We start from the raw sequence: 17,939 nt of genomic DNA, 5'->3' as shown, positions 1-17,939 counted from the left end.
AAGAGGGCGGGGACAGACCTCAGCAGGAGGGGACACAACTCGGGGGGCGGGGAAAGAACTCAGGGGGTGGGGACAGAACTCGGACCGATTCCAGGGGAAGGGGGCAAAAATTAGGGCAGGGATAGATCTCAGGGGAGGGGACCGAACTCAAGGGGCGGGAAGAGAACCCGGGGGAGTAGGGACGGAACTCAAAGGGCGGGATAGGCTCCAGGCTGGTGGGAATTATGGGTTCGCTACTGGGGACGGGCATGTAACTGTCAGGGATGGAACTCAGAGGGGGAGGAAATCGAGGATGAAGGAACCAGGAGGGGCATGCGCCCCGAGAGGAAATAGAACTGGAAGGGTATAGAATTTAAAAAAGGAAAGATGGAAACAGGTGGAAGGAAGTCAAGAGGGAAGAAACCGGATGAGGGAAGAGCTAGAGGGGACAATGCGTGGATCGAAATGGGGGTCGGAATTCAGGGGGAAGAAAATCCCTGAATGAGAAAAGCACCCTTTGAATGAGGAAGTTGGAACTAAGGATGATGAGGGATAGTGATGGAAATCGGGGGGCGGGATGTGGAACTGGAGGACACAGAAACTCGCAGGGATGGGGCTGGGAGGATGAAAATGCAGGAGATGGAACCGTAGGGGACGAAAAGCAAGGACGAAATTAGGGCGAACTAAAAAGAAGGAAACCTCAGGTGAGCAAGAGAACTCGGGAGGAGAGAAAAGAGATAGAAGGAGCTGGAGGGGTGGAACGGGGGGAGTAACTCCTGGAAGGGATAGAATTGGAGCGATGCAACTCAGAGGAGCGCGTTCAGAGCCCAGAGGCGTGGTCTTGGAATGGAAGGGCAGGGACAGAATCGAGGTGGAGGGCTACGAAAGGGGGCGGGACTAGAACATAAGAGGCGTGGTCCAACGAGAATGGGCGGGGCATAGCCACCGCCCGCCCCGCCCCCGACGCTGAGTCCAGCTACAGCCCCTAGGCAGCCAGCACACGCAGCCTCCTTCCCCCCGAGCGGAGCTGCGGGGCCGGCCGGGCCGGGGCGGACCCCGGGAACCCGGACGCGGCCGCCCGGGCCCGCGGGCGGGGGGATCGGCGGGGGGACCGGCGGCAGGGGCAGCCACCATGGAGTTCCGTCAGGAGGAGTTTCGGAAGCTAGCGGGTCGTGCCCTCGGGAGGCTGCACCGGTGAGCGTGGTGAGGGTACTGGGCGGGGAAGAGCCCGAGGGTCCGAGGAGGACGCACATTCCCACCTGGGCCTAGACGGACAGATGGACGGGCGATACCCGTGGATAGGGGTTCCACCCATCTGTCCGGTTTTCTCCCTCCTTTTTCGACAGTCCCCTCTCCCTGGTCCAGTCTCGTCCATCATTTCGTTAATTTTTCTGTGCCCCACCCCACCCCAGACTCTACCCTTTTTTCCCTGGGACTGCATATCTCCTTCTCTTTGGGTCTCTGGTCCCCTTCCCCACTTTTGGTCTCCGTTCTCTTATCTTCATCTGCCTCCTTTCTTCGGATCTCTGCCCGCTCTCTGAGTCTCTGCTGGCCTCTCTCTAGGTCTCTGACCCTTTCCTTTTGGGTGTCTGTCCCCCTCGCTCTGGGTTTTTCATCCCCCAGCCTGCGTGTCTCCATCTCCCCATGTCTTCTCAGTTTCCATCTCTCAGAGAGTTTAATCTGAAGCTAAAGCGGATTGGGGCCCATTGGTCCTTGTCCTTGAGGAGAGCTAAGCTGGGAGGAGAAGCCAGGGTATCCTGGGTCTCTGGGGGAGAAAGAAGTTGCAGGCCAAAAATGAGGCTCCTGGGGTACGACAGACTTCCCAAAGGATATAGGCTAGAGCTAAAAAGGACTTCCTTTCATCCAGGGAGATGACCCCAGTGACCTCAGTGTCCCCAGGGCAGTCTGGACACCTCCCCCCAGCCTCTCACCCCCAACCCCAGCCCTGGCTCCAAGTCAGAGAAATTACTCAGCTGCGGAGAAGCCTAAAAATATCTGGCTACGGTGCGGGGAGGAGATGGCCCCATCAGCACCATGCCCCTGCTGCCATTCCCTCGGACCCTGTCCCCTTGGCCCTGACCCTGTCTTTAGTTGACCCTCAGTCCATCTCCCTAGGCCGTGCAAGTCCTTCTCTAAGACAAACACTAGTCCTGCTCGCTGCAGGTCACTTCCTAGCTCCAAAGGTCCCCCGCCCTCTAGGAATTGGAGAGATGGGAATAAGGCTGGACAGAAGGGAGGGGGCAGGAGGATGGTGCAGTGGGGGGAGGGGGAGCTGAGATAACCTCACCCCTTCTTTTCCCAATCTTCCAGCCCCTCCCCACCCTTTTTCTCGCCTCCTTTCACGAGTTTCTCAAAATACATCAGTGAGAAGTCAGGAGAGGGAGAGAGACGTGCTGATGGAGGGGGCTGGAAGGGGGGTGGCGGCAGGAGGGATGTGTTCCTCAGGCCCCCTCCCTCAGTGCCTGCTTCTCAGCTTCTCGTCTGTGTCTGGGTTTCTCTCAGTCTGTCTGTGTCTTACCTTCATCTCTCTGAGCTGCCTTCTGAGGCCCTGCAGACCCCAGAGCTCAGAGCTCCCACCAGGACCCTCACCAAGGAGTTGGAGTTTGAGAAGAGCTCTGTGTCTGAACCCTGGGGTTGCCCCGTATTGGACATAACACCCTGATTCCATGTAATCCTTTAGACAAAGCTGGGGAAACTGAGGCTCAGTTCGAGAAGGGGGAGAAATCCACGGATAAGTACAAGTGCCATCATTCGAACCCAGGCCAGCCCCTCCCAAGCCGGGGATGGAGGCTGCAGTTTCCTCGAGATGAAATGAGTGATCCTAGAGTGGGTGGGGAACTCCCTCAGCCCAGGAAACAGACGGTAACCCAGAGCAACTTGGGGCAAGGACATGGGAGGAAGGGGAATGCAGGAGAGACAGGCGCCACGGTGCCTCCTTCCTGAGAGCCAGGCCTTGGATGGGGCGATGCCGGGGGCCAAGAAATGATCAGGGCCCCATCACTATTCTGGTGTGTGACCTCGGACATACTCCTTCTGCTTTCTGAACCTCCGTTTTTCCTTGATGTACAATGGGAAGAGAGTACCAAGGGACATAAGGGGACAGAGGCTTGGGGGAGCAGGGGAACGGACAGAGAACCCCAAAGAAGCAAAGACAGAGACCCAGAGAGGGGACTGCGACACCTTCTTCATTTCGGTGAACTGCTTCCTAAGCTCGGCTTCTCCTCATCAAGTCCTCAGACCTGGGTTTCAGGCACCCAGGGAGGGAAGAAGGCTCTCCCTCCAGGCTCTCCCCTGTCCTTTCTGGTCTGCCGGGGAAGTACTTGGGTCACGTCATCTCTGCGCCCCTACTCTCCTATCCTGAGATGATCAATATCACCTGGAGCTTCCCTGTCTGTAACCTCACACTCTATCCCTGCCCCCATTTTCTAGATGTGGGAGACCGAGCCCCCGCCACACCCCATTTAGAAAGCCTTGGTCAGAGATCGGACACGTTGGAGTATTAACGAGTATCAAATATCAGGGGTTGCAAGCACCTCAGGAGTGTCAGGGTCAAATAGCATCTGATAGGGGCCTGGGTCAAAGTCTAATTGTACTGGCAGGCACGTTCTGGGTCTCATTTCTTGTCCCTCCTGGGTTCTGTCCACTCCCCCAGGCTCTTCCTCCTACCCTCGTTTCTTAGCGCCCCCCCAACCTCCTGAAGTTCTAAGATGGGGAGGGTGGCTGTGTTCTCTCATCTCTTCCACCCGCCTCCCCCCAGACCGTCTGGCTGTTCTTTCCTCCCCCGTCCCAGTCTCCCTCGCCTCCATCTGTTCTAGCCCCTTCCTGGGATCCAGCCCGATCCCCTGGCTGCGTACCCGTCTCAGAGAGGGGCCGCATCTCACAAATCACGTCCCCAGCTTGTCTCTCCTCAGTCCCCCGGTCTCTCCATCTTTCTCTCAACGTTCTGGGTCTCTGCATTTATAGCCTCTCTTTTGGGTTTCTGTCCCCACTGATGTTTGGGTCTCTGTCCCCCTCCATCTCTGAGTTTCTGTCCCCTTCCCTCTCGGGGGTCTCTGTTCTGTTCCCCCTTTTCTCTCTGGGTCTCTGTCCCTCTCTCTTTCCGGGTCTCTGTCCCTCCTTCTGTATCTCTGGCCCTTTTTGTTTCAGCCTCTGTCCCCCTCCCATCTCTGGCGCCCGCCTTTTGGGGGTCTTTGCACATCTGTCTCAGGGCACCTCTCTTTCCCAGCAGCCTCTCTCTGGGTGTGAGGCGGCTCTCCAAATACCCTATCCATCATCACAGACTCAATCCCGGTTCCAGAACGGGCGGGGGCGAGAGCCACGCTGGGGACTGAGCCAATCCCCCTACCAGGGCCATCTGTCCCTTGCCAGGACACCACCCGCCACTCCCCCCTCCCTACCCCCTAGCTGACAGCCTGAACTCAAGGTTCCTCCGGGATGTCTGGCTGGGCTGCTGGATTCCAGGGACCCTGACTTCTCCCCACCCCCAGGGAATGGGGTCCTGGTGTCTGAAGGGAGTCAGCTGGATGTCAGCCCCACACCTGGGGCCTGGAAGCAGGGAAGGGCAAGCCACTGGGGGCAGGGGAGGAGGGTGGTCGGTATATATAGCAGACGTGGCTGAGAAGCATCTGTTCTTTTGACACCTTTGCTGAAGCATCTCCTTAGCGCCTTTTGCTTCCTCAAATAGACTCATATCTGGGAGAGGGGGCTGGAGAGAGTCTCTGGGCCTCAGGGTGGGGGCTGGGGGCACAGGCTCTTGGATCACCAAGTGTAGTTTGGGGTCTAAAACTCCTGAGTTGAGAGATAAGAGGGCTGGGGGAAAAGGGGACTAAGGACCGCCACACCTGAGCCTGCAGGAGAAGGGGGCTGGCAGCGTGAATTCCTGGTCTGAAGGGGATGGAGAGAGGGGGTCCAGGTTTCTGGATCTTGGAGGGAGAAGGGAGCTAGGACCTGGACTCCTGGGGAAGGAGGGAGTGAGGGCTTAGGATCCTTAGGGTCTTAAAAGCAAGAGGTTTTGCCCTGGACTCCTGTGTCTTGGGGAAGAGGGGCCGGAGGCCTGGACTTACGAGTCTTCAACACTTGATGCCCCGCAGCCTTCTGGAGAAGCGACAGGAAGGTGCAGAGACGCTAGAGCTGAGTGCTGATGGGCGCCCGGTGACGACGCAGACCCGGGACCCGCCGGTGGTGGACTGCACCTGTTTCGGTCTCCCTCGCCGCTACATTATCGCCATCATGAGCGGTCTGGGCTTCTGCATCAGCTTTGGTATCCGCTGCAACCTGGGCGTGGCCATCGTCTCCATGGTCAACAACAGCACGACCCACCGCGGGGGCCACGTGGTGGTGCAGGTAGTTCAGGGGCGTGACTTGGCACGCTGGCCCACCTAGCCCTGCCCACTCCCGCTGATGACGTCACGTTCCTCCGGGCGGAGGAAGCCCAGGCCAAGCCCCTTCCAACCCCAGCCTGAGCAGCCCCGCCCATCTGTGCGCCCCCTTCCGCAGGCTCCCTTCTGCCTCAGGGTTCTCCCCTTCCTAAGCCCCGCCCCGATCTAAAGGAAGCCCCGCCCCTATTTATTCCAGCTCCCTGATTTCCAAATGCAGACTGTGCGCCAGCATGTTGCCCCCGCGCCGTTGTAGGCCCCCTAGGAATTTTGCTCCACCTGTCACCCATGCCTGTCCCAGTGTCACATCCTAATCCCAGTCCCAGTGCAGACTCCACCCTGAAGTTTGATCCTGGGTTTTCTGAAGTTCAGTCCCTGCTACATCCCACTTCATCATTTCTGGCCTTTACCTAAAGCCCGCCTCATCTCAGACTTTCTCCCTATTTTTCAAAAAATATTTTTTAAGTAAACTTTACACCCAACCTGGGGCTTCAGCTTACAACCCCGAGATCAAGAGTTGCATGCTCTGTGGACTTAGCCAGCCAGGCGCCCCACTTTCTCCCTGTTTTAATTCCGGTGTAGGCCGTGCCCCTGCCTCAGGAAAAATTCCCGACTTCGGCACTGGCCTACCTCGCCCCTTTGGCTACTTCTTGTCCCTGACTGGACCCCACGTAGTCACTCCGCAAACAGTTCGTAGTTTGGTCAAGAGAAATAAGTGGAGACAGAGTCCCCACCCCACTGACGGGCCCCTATTCAGAGAAGGGGCACTGAAGCGGGCAGAGCGAGGCTTCGGGGCAGCGACAGGCCGCCTTGCTGGGGTAGTGCGCCTGGCAGCCTGGGCGAAAGGAATTGGGAGGACGGCATGAGCTCTGATTGGCAGATGTTTTGGCGCGAGAGGGGTCCTCGTTACTGATTGGCTGAGGGCCTAAATCTGTGCTGATTGGTGGAGGGGCAGAGCCTGGGGTCAGGGCGGCTGGTTTGACGTGCCTTTTGGCCCGCAGAAAGCTCAATTTAACTGGGATCCAGAGACTGTTGGCCTCATACACGGCTCCTTTTTCTGGGGCTACATTGTCACCCAGATTCCCGGAGGATTTATCTGCCAAAAATTCGCAGCCAACAGGTACAGGGCTGGGGTCTCAAGGTGGGCGGGAACGACTTAGAGGGTGTGGTAGCCTGGCATTTCGGGGCGGCCTGGGGAAATGGGCGGGGCCTGAGTTAGGGGCGGGGTCTTAGAAGAAGGCGGGGCTTGTGGTTGTGGAAGGTGAGAGTTGCAGGGAAGGTGGGGGCCGGAATTCTGGGGGGAACACAAGGCCTGGCCGGCTGTGGGCAGAAAGAGCAGAATCCTAGCTTTGGCGGGATAGCTGGGCCCTATTCTCGTACTGTGGACGCTTCCCCCCAGGGTTTTCGGCTTTGCGATTGTGGCGACATCCACTCTAAACATGCTGATCCCCTCGGCTGCCCGAGTCCATTATGGCTGTGTCATCTTCGTGAGGATCCTGCAGGGGTTGGTAGAGGTAAAGCCCTGCTCCATATGACCCTGTGCCTGTTCTCACTCCGCCTCTTCCCGTTGACTTTGGTTTTCTCCTTCCTAGGGGGTCACGTACCCTGCCTGTCACGGCATCTGGAGCAAATGGGCCCCGCCCTTAGAGCGGAGTCGCTTGGCAACAACAGCTTTTTGCGGTGAGAGGAAGGGGCTAGGATCCAGACTTGCGGGTCAGCGGGGGAGGGACTCTGGCCTATATTTCTGTGTCCCCGGAAGGCAGGGGCTGGGAGGCCACATTCCCGGATCTGAGGATAGATAAGCCCGGTCTACATCTTGCGTCCTCCCCCTTAGGTTCCTATGCTGGGGCGGTGGTCGCGATGCCTCTCGCCGGGGTCCTGGTGCAGTACTCAGGATGGAGCTCTGTGTTCTACGTCTACGGTGAGGGACCCGGACGCCTGGGTCCGGGTGGCTCTGGGGCGGAGCAAGGCCGGTCATCACCTCGCTTCCATCCCCCTCCTGACCCTCCCCAGGCAGCTTCGGGATCTTTTGGTACCTGTTCTGGCTGCTCGTCTCCTATGAGTCCCCGGCTCTGCACCCCAGCATTTCGGAAGAGGAGCGCAAGTACATCGAGGACGCCATCGGCGAGAGCGCCAAACTCATGAACCCGGTCACGGTCAGGGCCCAAGCCTGTGGGGCGGAGGCGCGGTGGGGCAAGGAGAGATATTCAGGCAGGGAGGCAGGAGAAAAAGGGGGCTTCGAACTTCCACAGTGTTCCTCCGCAGTGGGTTCCTGTAGACGCTCAGAGGAGACAGGATGGGGAGGTGCAGTGGGCGGGGCTAGAGCCTAGGAGGCGGAGTTAAGGCGCGGGGAAGAAAGAATTAGCAGGTGCCGAGGGCAGGATTGGGTGGCGAGGTGGACAGAACCACTGTGGGGCGTGGTTAAGCCAGCAGAAACGGGATTTGAATATGCGGGGTTTGCTTAGACCTTGGGGGTGAGTGAGGCGAGAATTAGGGGGCATAATGGAATGGAAATAGACTCCTGGGCGCACATTTTTGAGTCCCTGAGGGTCGTCGTGGGGTCCGGACACCTGTGCACCTGAGGGGCACTGTAGAGTCGGAACACCTGCATCCCTGAAGTGTCACTGTGAGGCTAGGATGGTCCCCACAAGGACATGGTCAAGTTGGCGCCTCTGCGTCCCTGGAGGTTTTAGTGAGGTTGGGAAACCTGGGTCTCTGTGGGGCTATAATTGGGTCCTGAAGGGACACAGAGAGTGCCCAGCCCTGGTCTCTGTCTTAGCGGCCTCTCCTCTCCACACCCTCCCCCCACAGAAGTTTAACACACCCTGGCGGCGCTTCTTCACGTCCATGCCAGTCTATGCCATCATCGTGGCTAACTTCTGCCGCAGCTGGACGTTCTACCTGCTTCTTATCTCCCAGCCCGCCTACTTCGAGGAGGTGTTCGGCTTCGAGATCAGCAAGGTTGGGTCCAGGAAGGAAAGGCAGGGGGCGCAGCGGGGGGAGACGGAGCAGCAGGGCCTGGATCCCAAGAGGTTGAAACAAGGGGTAGGGAGGAGCCAAAGGTGCACGAAGCGGGTGGAGATGCCGGGCCAGCCGCCCCTGAGGCCTCGCTCTGTACGGTCGCTGGTGCAGGTGGGCTTGGTGTCAGCGTTGCCCCACTTGGTCATGACCATCATCGTGCCCATCGGGGGCCAGATCGCGGACTTCCTGAGGAGCCGCCGAATCATGTCCACCACGAACGTGCGCAAGTTGATGAATTGTGGAGGTGAGTGGGGCGGGGCCCTGCGGCGCGTCTGGGACAGCCCGGGCGGGGCGGGACCCCGGGAGGATGGAGGTGGGGTCAGGGGCGTGTCCAAAAAGGCGGAGCCGGGGTGAGGCCGAGCGTGGATGAAACAGACTCTCCGGCCTCTCGAGGCCGAGCGTGGATGAAACAGACTCTCCCGCCTCTCGAGGCCTACCGGGTGGAAGCGCAAGGCGGGTGTGACTAGCCCGGCGAAGCACCGGCGAGACCAAATTGGGTCTGGCAGGGCGGGGCCTACACGGGCCTGGGCGGAGCAGGACGGGAACTAGGTGGTCAAGAGGGGCCATGAGTGGGGGACCCGGACAGACGAGGTCTGGGTGGCTTGCTGCCTAATGAGTGAGAACCGAGGGAAGGTGGGGTGGTGCACGGGTGGGGATCCGACCCTGCGTTTTCAGGGCGTGGCCTAGTCGGGAATGGGGCCATGGACGGCCCAGCGGGACCGTGGTGGCTGTAGTGCGCGCGGTCAAAGACGTTAGGGAGGTGAGGGTTTGGGTTAGGGCGGGCGCGGGCGGAATGCAGGACAAGGCAAGCTGAACGCGCACAAAGCCAGGGACAGGCATGGAGGTGGGGGCTGCGGCGGTGGGAGGCGGGCTGGAGAGGCGGTGTGGGGAGGCCGACGCTCAGATGAGTCGGCCCTCCGGCCCTCCGTAGGCTTCGGCATGGAAGCCACGCTGCTGCTGGTGGTGGGCTACTCGCACTCCAAGGGCGTGGCCATCTCCTTCCTGGTCCTCGCCGTGGGCTTCAGCGGCTTCGCCATCTCTGGTGAGAACCGCGGATCCGCAGCTTGGCGGACTCGGGACAGCTCTGTAGGGAACTTCCTGGCTCAGGAGGGGGACCTCGCAGCTTCTCAGGAGGTGGCCAGGAAAGAGCGGGAGGGGCGGAGGAGGTGGCGATGGGAGGAGGAGCGGCTCAGCAGGAGTCACCCGAGTGAGGTTCAGGCGGGAGTGACGCCTTCTGGCTTGCCTCGCCAGGGTTCAACGTGAACCACCTGGACATCGCCCCGCGCTACGCCAGCATCCTCATGGGCATCTCCAACGGCGTGGGCACGTTGTCAGGCATGGTGTGCCCCATCATCGTGGGTGCCATGACCAAGCACAAGGTCCGTGCGCCGGCCCTGACCCGCTCGCCCTCCCAGTTTGTGTATGGGGCCTTCCTGACGGGCTTCACCCTCGCTGGGCTCCATCCCTGCCCTCTCCTGGTCTCTTAACGCTTCCCGCTGGGTCTCCGTCTCCCTTTCTCTGCTCTCAGGTTCTCTCTCCACCTTCTGTTTCTGTCTTCTGACCTCACCTCCCCCTTGTCCCCCCACAGACTCGGGAGGAGTGGCAGTATGTATTCCTAATTGCCTCCCTGGTGCACTATGGGGGTGTCATCTTCTACGGGGTCTTCGCTTCCGGGGAGAAGCAGCCGTGGGCAGAGCCTGAGGAGATGAGCGAAGAGAAGTGTGGCTTCGTTGGCCATGACCAGCTGGCTGGCAGTGACGAAAGCGAAATGGAGGATGAGGCTGAACCCCCCGGGGCTCCTCCCGCCCCCCCTCCTTCCTATGGGGCCACACACAGCACAGTTCAGCCCCCAAGACCCCCACCCCCTGTCCGGGACTACTGACTGTGTGCCTCCCACTGAATGGCAGTTTCCAGGACCTCCATTCCACACATCACTGGCCTGAGTGACTGTCAAGGAACCCCAGTTCTCTCTGTCCTGCTGCAGGCCTAAGAAGCACTCGCCCTCTTCCCCAGTGCTGTCAAGTCCTCTCCCCTTCCCGATCTCGCCTCTCAGGGGTAGTGAAGCTGCAGACTGGCAGTTTCAAGGATACCCAAATTCTCCTACAGGTTTTCCTTCTCCACTTGTTCTGCCTCAGTGGTTTCAAATCTCTCCTTTCAGGGCTTTATTTGAATGGACAGTTCAATCTTTTACTCTCTCTTGTGGTTTTGAGGCACCCTTCCCCCGCCCTCTCCTTTAACCCCTGGGATTCTCGGGGTAACCCCCCCCCCGAGACTACTCAGCCTTCCTCGCCTTTTAGAAACATTCAAGGTCTTCCTCTAGAAGTTACAGATCTCTCCCGATTCCATTTTGCATTTTCCAGGTTGGATTAACCAAACGCCCATCCCCGCCATTCTGTGGATCGATTCTCACCAGCGTTTCTGAGGGAGAATGGCGGTTTCAGGCCCCCTCCCCCCCCGCACCCCTCCCTCCACCAGCAGGTTCTGCTGAAGCACCAAATTCCCCAAGACCCTCTCCCTAGCTTAGCACAATGTCTAGGGAAGCAAGATGGCAGTTTTAACACTTTGCCTCTCTCCACCCCCATGCACTTTCTCTGACACGTTTTCAGGTCTAAATAGTGGCTGCTCAAGTCCATCAACTCAATGGCGTGAAGCCACCATCATTGAACTTCCCCACGGTGGTTTCAAGATGCCCCTCTTCCCCCTAATTCCTTGCACTTTATTCTCCTGGGTGGTTTCGAACTACTCTTGTTTTCTCAGTGGCCATTTGTTGTGTCCCTCAGGGGCTAAACGACTCAAAATCTGGGATCCTTCCTCTCTCAGACTCCCCTCTTTCGGCTTAGAATTTGGGGACTATATGCAGGAGGAGTCACAGAATCCCAGGAAAGGGAATGGGGCTGGGGGAGAGGGGTGATTTCCCCAGAGCAGGGTTGTGTCTTTGTGTCTCTGTCTCTGTGACTGTAAACCCTGCCCTGCCTCACTCCCAATAAAATGCTTTGGTGTACACACTCCGTCGTCATTGGCGGTGGCGGTCACGGGAGCCTGGGCCCCCAGCTCCTTCCTCCCTCAGACCCAGAATCCGAGGGCCCCAGCCCCCTCCTTCCCAGGAAGCAGGCCAGAGTAGGGGTCTAGCCCGTGGGAACACTTGATTTATTCGGCCTCAGACGGTGTTCTCCGGTCACAGCGAAAGCATCTCGTGTGTTGGACCTCCTACCCAAGAGAACTACTATTCAGCAAAGCGTGCCTGGAGGACAGGACCTCTGGGTCCTTCCTCCGTCTGGGGATGGCGCGGGTCTGGCAGGACGCGAGTGGGGCTCACACGAAATTGTTGGGGAGCGTGGCGGGAGAGAGTGGCTCCAGGCTCTGGGGGCGGTTCCCGCGGGGCGGCGGGGGCAGCTTGGGCGGCAGCGGGGGGGTGGGCGGCGGCTGTTTGGTGGCGATGTGTGAAGGGACCCAGGCATCCGGGGCATAAAAGTAGAGGTTGTAGGGGTCCTTCGGGGCTTCCAAATGCATAACTGTGGGAGCAAAGGGGCGAGGTCATCACTAGGCGGACAGGGGGCCTGTCCCCTCTGCTGCGCCGCTGGCCAAAGAGGAGGCGGGAAAGAGGATTCCGACTGTTCTTTGGAACTGGGTTTTCAAATTAAAGGGCGGAGCCCCCAGAATAAAAGAGGGGGCGTGGCGTCGGCGCAGCAGGTCGGGGCCTGCAGTGAAGAGGGCGGGGAATTCAGGGCTCCAAGGGGAGGTGGAAGGGGCGGGGCTGGGGGGGGGGACCGGCGGCTCCCAGCCTGTTGCAATTCCCAGCTGGGCTGGGGACGGCGCTGGACGTGTGTCCGGGGGAATTTCGGAGAACTGGGGGGCAGGATCATGGAGGCGTCGGGGTTTCTATTGGCCTTGGGTGGGGACCTGTACTTTTTGGCAGGGCGCCCTAAAGTGCCAGGCGAAACCGGGTTAAGGACGCGCATTCATTCAAAGAGAGGGACGCTGTGAGGGTCGCTCACCCGGTTCATCTCCGTCGTTTGGAAGCCTGTGGTGTGCGAAGGGCCGGTGTCGAGCCGCCCGGCGGTAGAGACACCACAGCAGCAGGAAAATGCCAATCAGCAGTCCGGTCCCCGCGAGGAAGAGGCAGAGGGCCCCGCCCGCCGCGCCCCGGGGGCGCCGCACCAGGGTCACACCTGAAGGACGAGGGCCCAGGGACTGAGCAATCTAAACTCCCAGCCCCTAGTTCCCGAGACCCAGGAGTCCCGGCCCCCATCTCCCTCCACTCTCAGACTCCACATACCAGCCCTCAGCCTCCTCCCGCCTCAGACTCAGGAGCGGGGTCCCCAGCCCGCCCTCCCCGAGACCCAGGAGTCCCGGCCCCCAGCCCCCTTCTCCCTCAGGCCCAGGAGTCCGGTCTTGGCCCCTCACCGGTCTTCTCCACTCGTTCCACCACGATGATAGTGCTGACTCTCTCACCTCGGCTGCGCCGCTGGGGGGCCCGCGGAGTGGCAGGGGCCGGCTGACTGGGGGAACCCAGAGGAGCAGGGGGGCCTGCAATCCGGGCTGAGGGAAGAAGGGCATCAGGCCCTTTAAGGCTAGAGTTCTGGGAGGCTTTCAGCTCAACTGTCCCAGGAGAAACTGAGGTAGGCAATTTAAGGGAGTCAGGCTGGGTCACTGCAGGGGTTTCTGGTTTGGGACTCAGAGATAGCTCATTTAGGGCAGTAGCTTTGTCCTTGAAAGGTCTAGTAGTTTCTGGGTGAGGACTGGCAGAGATCTCAGGGTCAGAGGTCATGGGGTTCTCTGTTGCATCTTGGGACTGGGTTGTGGGAGATTCTGTTTGGGGAATTTCAGTGGGGCTGGGGTTGTGAGTCACATGGGATTCTGGGTGGGGGGTTTCAGTAGAGTCGGGATGGGCCATCTGGAAGAATTCAGAGTTTGGGGTTTCAGTGGTGTCAGGATTATGGGTTTCTGCTAATTTGGGGTGAAGAGTCTTGGTGGGGTCAGGATGTGGGGTCTCAGGGACTTCTGCATGTGAGATTTCGGTGGAGTTAAGTTTGGGAATCTCTGGGGATTCTTGGTGTGGAGTTTGGGTAGGGTCAGGGCTTGGGGTCTCAGGAAATTCTGGGTGTGAGGTTTTGGAGGGATTAGGTTTGAGGGTCTCAGGGGATTCTGGGTGTGGAATATCAGTTAGGTCAGGTTTGGGGGTCTCAGAAGGTTCTGGACCTATCATTTTGGAGAGGTTAATTTTTGGGGTCTCCAGAGAGTCTGCTATTGAAGTGTTGAGCGAGTCAGATTTAGGGCTCTCAGGAGACTCTGGGTGTGGGGTTTCTTGGAGGTCATGGTTGGTCGTCTCAGTGAAGTCAAGGCGGGAGGGCTCAGGGGAAACTGCATGAGGTGATTTGGAGGGCTCGAGATAAGCAGTCGCAGGGGAGTCTGGGTTAGGCAGGTCACGAGTGGAATTCTCAGAAGCAGGAGAGGAGGTCTGAGAAGGGTGGCCCAACTTTGGGAAGTCGGAGGCTGTAAGCGGCGAGGCCGAAGGGTGAGCCTTGGAACCCAGCCGGGCGAGGAGGAAGACGAGGAGGAAGAGGATCGGGCTGAGGGATTTCATAGCTCTGGGAGACGCCTATAGCTGCGGGGGAGCGGGAAGGAAGGGGTTAAGGTTGGAAGCCTCCCGGGAACCCCTGCCCACTCCCGGAGGCCACGCCCACCGGTCCCCAGGTGGCCCCAAATCCTGCCCAGCTTGGCGCCCGGGAAAAGAGGGGAAACCAGCTGCAACTCCCTGAAGGCTGTGGGGCTGTAGCCACCGTAGCTAAGGGAGACTGAGGCGCGGGGCTTCTTGGGAGTCGTAGTTAATTTCCTTATCTCTTTCCCCGAGGGGGTCCCAGAAAAATTGGGAGAGACCTCAGACCTCTCCAGGCCCTCAGACCTCCTTGACTTCTATTTCAGAGGGTGTAGAGCTCCAAGGGGACACAGGAGCCCTTCTTCTCCGAGGGTTCTGGGGACACCTTCACTGCACAGTTGTTTACACTAGAGGAGGCTCAGAAGGAGTGGCTGTGGGCTGGGGGCCCCTAGATCTGAGGGAGGAGGGAGACTCCTGGGACCTGGGCAAGAAGGCTGCTGGGGGTTCACCTCAGTTTCCGGAGGGTGGAGGGCACTGTGGGTCTAAAGTCCTGGTTCCTTAGAGAAGAGAGGCCCGAAGTTTCAGATGCCTAGAATTTTTAAGGAGCAAGCTTAGGGGGGTTGGACTACAGGGGAGAAAGGAGACAGGAGTCTTGAACTTTAGGGGACTGTGAACTCCGAGTCTTGGGCCCTCAGTAGATAGGGGTGTAAGGTTCTGGATTCCCCAGCCTGCCCAGAAAGCTGTAGGGCAGGACTCTGGTCCCTCTGTTTATTGAGGATGGAGCTGAGATGCCAGGCTCTCAGGATTGGTCTGGGCAGAGACACCTAGGTCTGTGCTCAGATGGAGGTGGGGGTGGCAGATACCTGGGTAGGACACGGTTACTTGGGGCCTGGGGTCTCTTACCTGCTCAGTGAGGTCCAAGATAACAGTGGTGAGCAGAGCTGGACGCAGAGATCGGTGAATGCTGCAGAATGGCTCTGGGAGGGGCAGCAGGAGGTAGGGTCCCAGGGGTGCAGGTTGACGCACCTGACCCCCTCCCTGGGGATCCTGGGAGCCTGGCTACAGGCTTGTGCTCTTAAAGGGACAGAGATAAAGAACATCATCTCTGGAATAGGGAAGGGAGTTAGGGACTGGATCATCTATCTGGTGGAGGGATGTGGCCCAACCAAGCTATCTTTTCTTTGAAACCAGGGGTCCAAGGGTGTCTGGGTGGCTCAGTTAGTTAAGCATCTGCCTTTGGCTTGAGTCATGATTCCGGGGTCCTGGGATCGAGCTCCAAGTCTTGCTTGTGCTCTCTCTCTCTCTCTGTCAAATAAATAAATAAAATCTTAGGAAGAAAGAAAGAAAGAAAGAAAGAAAGAAAGAAAGAAAGAAAGAAAGAAAGGGCAAGCAACCAGGGGTCTAGGCCATCTGCCATCTCCTACATGCAAGCCCAAGGGTCTAGATCCCTGGTGCCCTCTTACCTGAAGACCCAGGAGTCTGGGCCTCCAGGTCCCTCCCCTCAGATCCAGTAATCCAGGTTCCCAGGCTTCTCTTCTCTGGGGAACTAGGAGCCCAGGGTCCCATGTCTTGCCAGTCAGATACCCAGATTGCTCCTGCCCTTTGGGATTTCCTAACCTTGGCCTACCTCCCCTCACTGTGTAGAGAGCACCCGCTTAAGAGCCAGTGTGAGAGGACTGGTCCTTTACAATACCCCCAAACTCCTCCCTGGGAAGGCTTAGGCCCATGCACAGGGTAGCTCGGGGGCCCTGGTCTGTCTTTCCCCTCTTTGCAGTTTTGCCTGTCACTTTACCTGCCTTCACGCCCCCCCCCCCAATACCATTTGCTTTCTGCTGCCTTTCCCCCCTCCATTTCTCATTCTATCTTTTTGGTTCTCTGCTGCCTGGATTTATCTCTGGACATCTCTGTGCTGGCTGGCTGTCCTTCTATCTCCTGTCTTTCTCAGAGCCTCCTCCCTCCATCTCCAGCTGGCTCTTTGTCTTCTTCCCCCCCCACCCCTTCCTTCCTCTTCTTTCCTTCTTCCTCTGTTGTTCTCTATCTTCCCCTCAACCCTTTCCTTTGTCACTCTGTCTTTGTCCTTCCCTCTCATGGTTACTTCATCTATGTGTCTCTGCTTCTCCCCATCAGTCCCTCCTCTGTTGCTTTCCCTGTCTCTTTCTGTGTCTCTGGCTTCTGCTCTGATGGTCCCTCTGCCGGGTCTCTATTTTTATCTTTCTGACACACCTCCTGTGTCCACTTCTCCGTCTGTCTGTCTCTCCCCCTCCTGCGTCCCCTCAGGTCCCAGCTCCTGGTCCCAATTAGTTGGTGGCTGCCGAGGCAGAAGCAGGGCCCCCACTCCTGGCTCCTCATTACCGCTGGCGGCTCCTAATGAGCCTTGGGGGCCTTGGGGGGGGGCTGACCCGTGCCCCCAGCCCCCTGGTCTGCGTCACTGCCCGCTGCGGGGGCTGTGGAGGCGATATAAGGGGGCTGCAGCCTGGCTGTCCAAGCCCACTGCGCGGTAGCGGGCCCTGCCAACGGGCGCAGGAGGTGGGTGGGTGGTGGGGTCCGGGGTTCTGGGCCAGGACGTGGGCCTCACTGAGCTCTTCCCTGTCTCTCCACAGGTGATGGAGACCCGCCAGGTGCCCAGGAGCCCCCGGGTGCGGCTGCTGCTGCTGCTCCTGCTGCTTGTGCCCTGGGGCGACCGCACAGCCTCGGGAGTCGCCCTGCCCCCCGCCGGGGTCCTCAGGTACGTGCGGCGCCCCGGACACCCAGAGAGAGGCGGGATTCGCAGAGGTGGGAATAGACCCAAAGAGAAAGGGGCACAGAGACCCGAGAGAGAGGAGGACGGAGACCAGGGATGGAGAGAGGTGGAGTGTGGGCAGGGAATCAGCACGAGGAACAGACACAAGAAGATTCTGAACGGCGTTGAGAGATTTGGAACGAGCTGAAGCAGAGCGAATTCGTTCTCTGAGCAAAGTTTATTGGGTTCTTAGTGTGTGGCAGGCCGGGCGCTGAGCGCTGGGGGTGGACACAGGCATCGGACTCGGTCTCCGTACTCAGGGAGCTTCGAGCCCGGGGAACAGACAGAGACCCGTCGAGAGGGAGACGGGGACAGAGGACAGACGCTGAGCCAGTCCACAGACTGTGCAGGGACGGGGCTTCGAATTAGACCGCGGGGGATACAGGTGGCGGCGGGGGGCGGGGCGGGACCCGCGGTAACCGCCTCTCTTGGTCTCCTCGTAGCCTCCGCTCCCCCGGCCGGGCCTGGGCGGGACCGGCCACCCCGCTGTCGCGGCGGAGCCTGGCGCTGGCGGACGACGCGGCCTTCCGGGAGCGCGCGCGGCTGCTGGCCGCTCTCGAGCGCCGCCACTGGCTGAACTCGTACATGCACAAGCTGCTGGTGCTGGACGCGCGCTGAGCGCCGCGCCCGCCCGCCCCACTTGAATAAAGATCCTGCAGAGCGCCCGGGTCTGCGCCTCCTTCCTGTGCCCGGGGGTGTGTGTGCGGCGTACGCGGGCGGGGCTTGCGTCGCTACTCCGGCGTATCTCGTCCCCTCAGTCCTCTCTTTCTTTTCTCTCCCCCCCTTTATTTCCCAATCATCTTTCCCTCCCTCCACTCCTATTCTCTCTCTGCATTTCTGCTCTTTCCTCCCTCCATACCCCAGCTCGGTCCCCTCCTCTTGCTCTGTGCCTCTGTCCCTCCCCACCCGCATCTCTGCTCCCACCCCACCTGCGGATGTCCGCCCTCCTCTGTGGGTTTCTGTCCCCTTTTCTGGTTCCCTGCAACCTACCAGGTCTCTGTTTCCCTGAGTCTCTGTCCCCTTCTCTAGGTTTCTGTCCTTCTCTGGGTGTCTGTTCACCATCTCTCAGAGTCTCTGTACTTCTATCTCTTTCCATCCTCCTGGCTTCCTAACCCTCTGCCTTCTCTCTCTACTCTTCTTTCAGCCTCTATAACTCTTCCTTCCACTCCCAATCGGTTTCTTTCTTTTC

The 17,939-nt window shown here is 59.2% G+C and overlaps 3 protein-coding genes across 3 annotated transcripts; 2 read left to right on the top strand and 1 right to left on the bottom strand.

Annotated features, from left to right (window-relative positions):
* Positions 1-1,111: 1,111 nt before the first annotated feature.
* SLC17A7 (solute carrier family 17 member 7) lies at positions 1,112-11,379 on the top strand. Its single transcript, XM_008684677.2, has 12 exons — positions 1,112-1,173; positions 5,070-5,322; positions 6,356-6,474; positions 6,754-6,868; positions 6,947-7,034; positions 7,189-7,275; positions 7,368-7,510; positions 8,166-8,315; positions 8,487-8,619; positions 9,307-9,417; positions 9,627-9,754; positions 9,964-11,379. The coding sequence occupies exons 1-12, from the start codon at positions 1,112-1,114 to the stop codon at positions 10,255-10,257; spliced, it is 1,683 nt and encodes a 560-aa protein (XP_008682899.2). The 3' UTR covers positions 10,258-11,379.
* A 308-nt stretch (positions 11,380-11,687) lies between these two features.
* On the bottom strand, positions 11,688-13,969 carry GFY (golgi associated olfactory signaling regulator). Its single transcript, XM_040633064.1, has 3 exons — positions 12,780-13,969; positions 12,371-12,544; positions 11,688-11,887 (listed from the first exon to the last, which is right to left on the bottom strand). Exons 1-3 carry the CDS (start codon positions 13,957-13,959, stop codon positions 11,688-11,690), a joined length of 1,554 nt encoding a protein of 517 aa, XP_040488998.1. The 5' UTR covers positions 13,960-13,969.
* A 2,605-nt stretch (positions 13,970-16,574) lies between these two features.
* LOC121103555 (tuberoinfundibular peptide of 39 residues) lies at positions 16,575-17,368 on the top strand. Its single transcript, XM_040634436.1, has 2 exons — positions 16,575-16,696; positions 17,194-17,368. The coding sequence occupies exons 1-2, from the start codon at positions 16,575-16,577 to the stop codon at positions 17,366-17,368; spliced, it is 297 nt and encodes a 98-aa protein (XP_040490370.1).
* Positions 17,369-17,939: the final 571 nt, after the last annotated feature.

This window comes from Ursus maritimus, unplaced genomic scaffold (assembly GCF_017311325.1).
Source record: "Ursus maritimus isolate PB19 unplaced genomic scaffold, ASM1731132v1 scaffold_19, whole genome shotgun sequence".
NCBI classification, from domain to species: domain Eukaryota; kingdom Metazoa; phylum Chordata; class Mammalia; order Carnivora; family Ursidae; genus Ursus; species Ursus maritimus.
Note: the sequence above shows the minus strand (reverse complement) of the source record. Positions and strands in the feature narration are given on the sequence as shown.

What these genes read in the sequence shown, in the direction of transcription:
- SLC17A7 (XM_008684677.2), top strand. Translation starts at nt 1,112, where the DNA reads ATGGAGTTCCGTCAGGAGGAGTTTCGGAAGCTAGCGGGTCGTGCCCTC. An exon ending in GGCAACAACAGCTTTTTGCG is followed by an intron (nt 7,035 to 7,188) that starts GTGAGAGGAAGG and finishes CCTCCCCCTTAG; the next exon opens with GTTCCTATGCTGGGGCGGTG. An exon ending in CTCTGTGTTCTACGTCTACG is followed by an intron (nt 7,276 to 7,367) that starts GTGAGGGACCCG and finishes GACCCTCCCCAG; the next exon opens with GCAGCTTCGGGATCTTTTGG.
- GFY (XM_040633064.1), bottom strand. Translation starts at nt 13,959, where the DNA reads ATGAAATCCCTCAGCCCGATCCTCTTCCTCCTCGTCTTCCTCCTCGCC. An exon ending in GGAACGAGTGGAGAAGACCG is followed by an intron (nt 12,545 to 12,779) that starts GTGAGGGGCCAA and finishes CTCGTCCTTCAG; the next exon opens with GTGTGACCCTGGTGCGGCGC. An exon ending in AAACGACGGAGATGAACCGG is followed by an intron (nt 11,888 to 12,370) that starts GTGAGCGACCCT and finishes TTGCTCCCACAG; the next exon opens with TTATGCATTTGGAAGCCCCG.
- LOC121103555 (XM_040634436.1), top strand. Translation starts at nt 16,575, where the DNA reads ATGGAGACCCGCCAGGTGCCCAGGAGCCCCCGGGTGCGGCTGCTGCTG. An exon ending in CCCCCCGCCGGGGTCCTCAG is followed by an intron (nt 16,697 to 17,193) that starts GTACGTGCGGCG and finishes GTCTCCTCGTAG; the next exon opens with CCTCCGCTCCCCCGGCCGGG.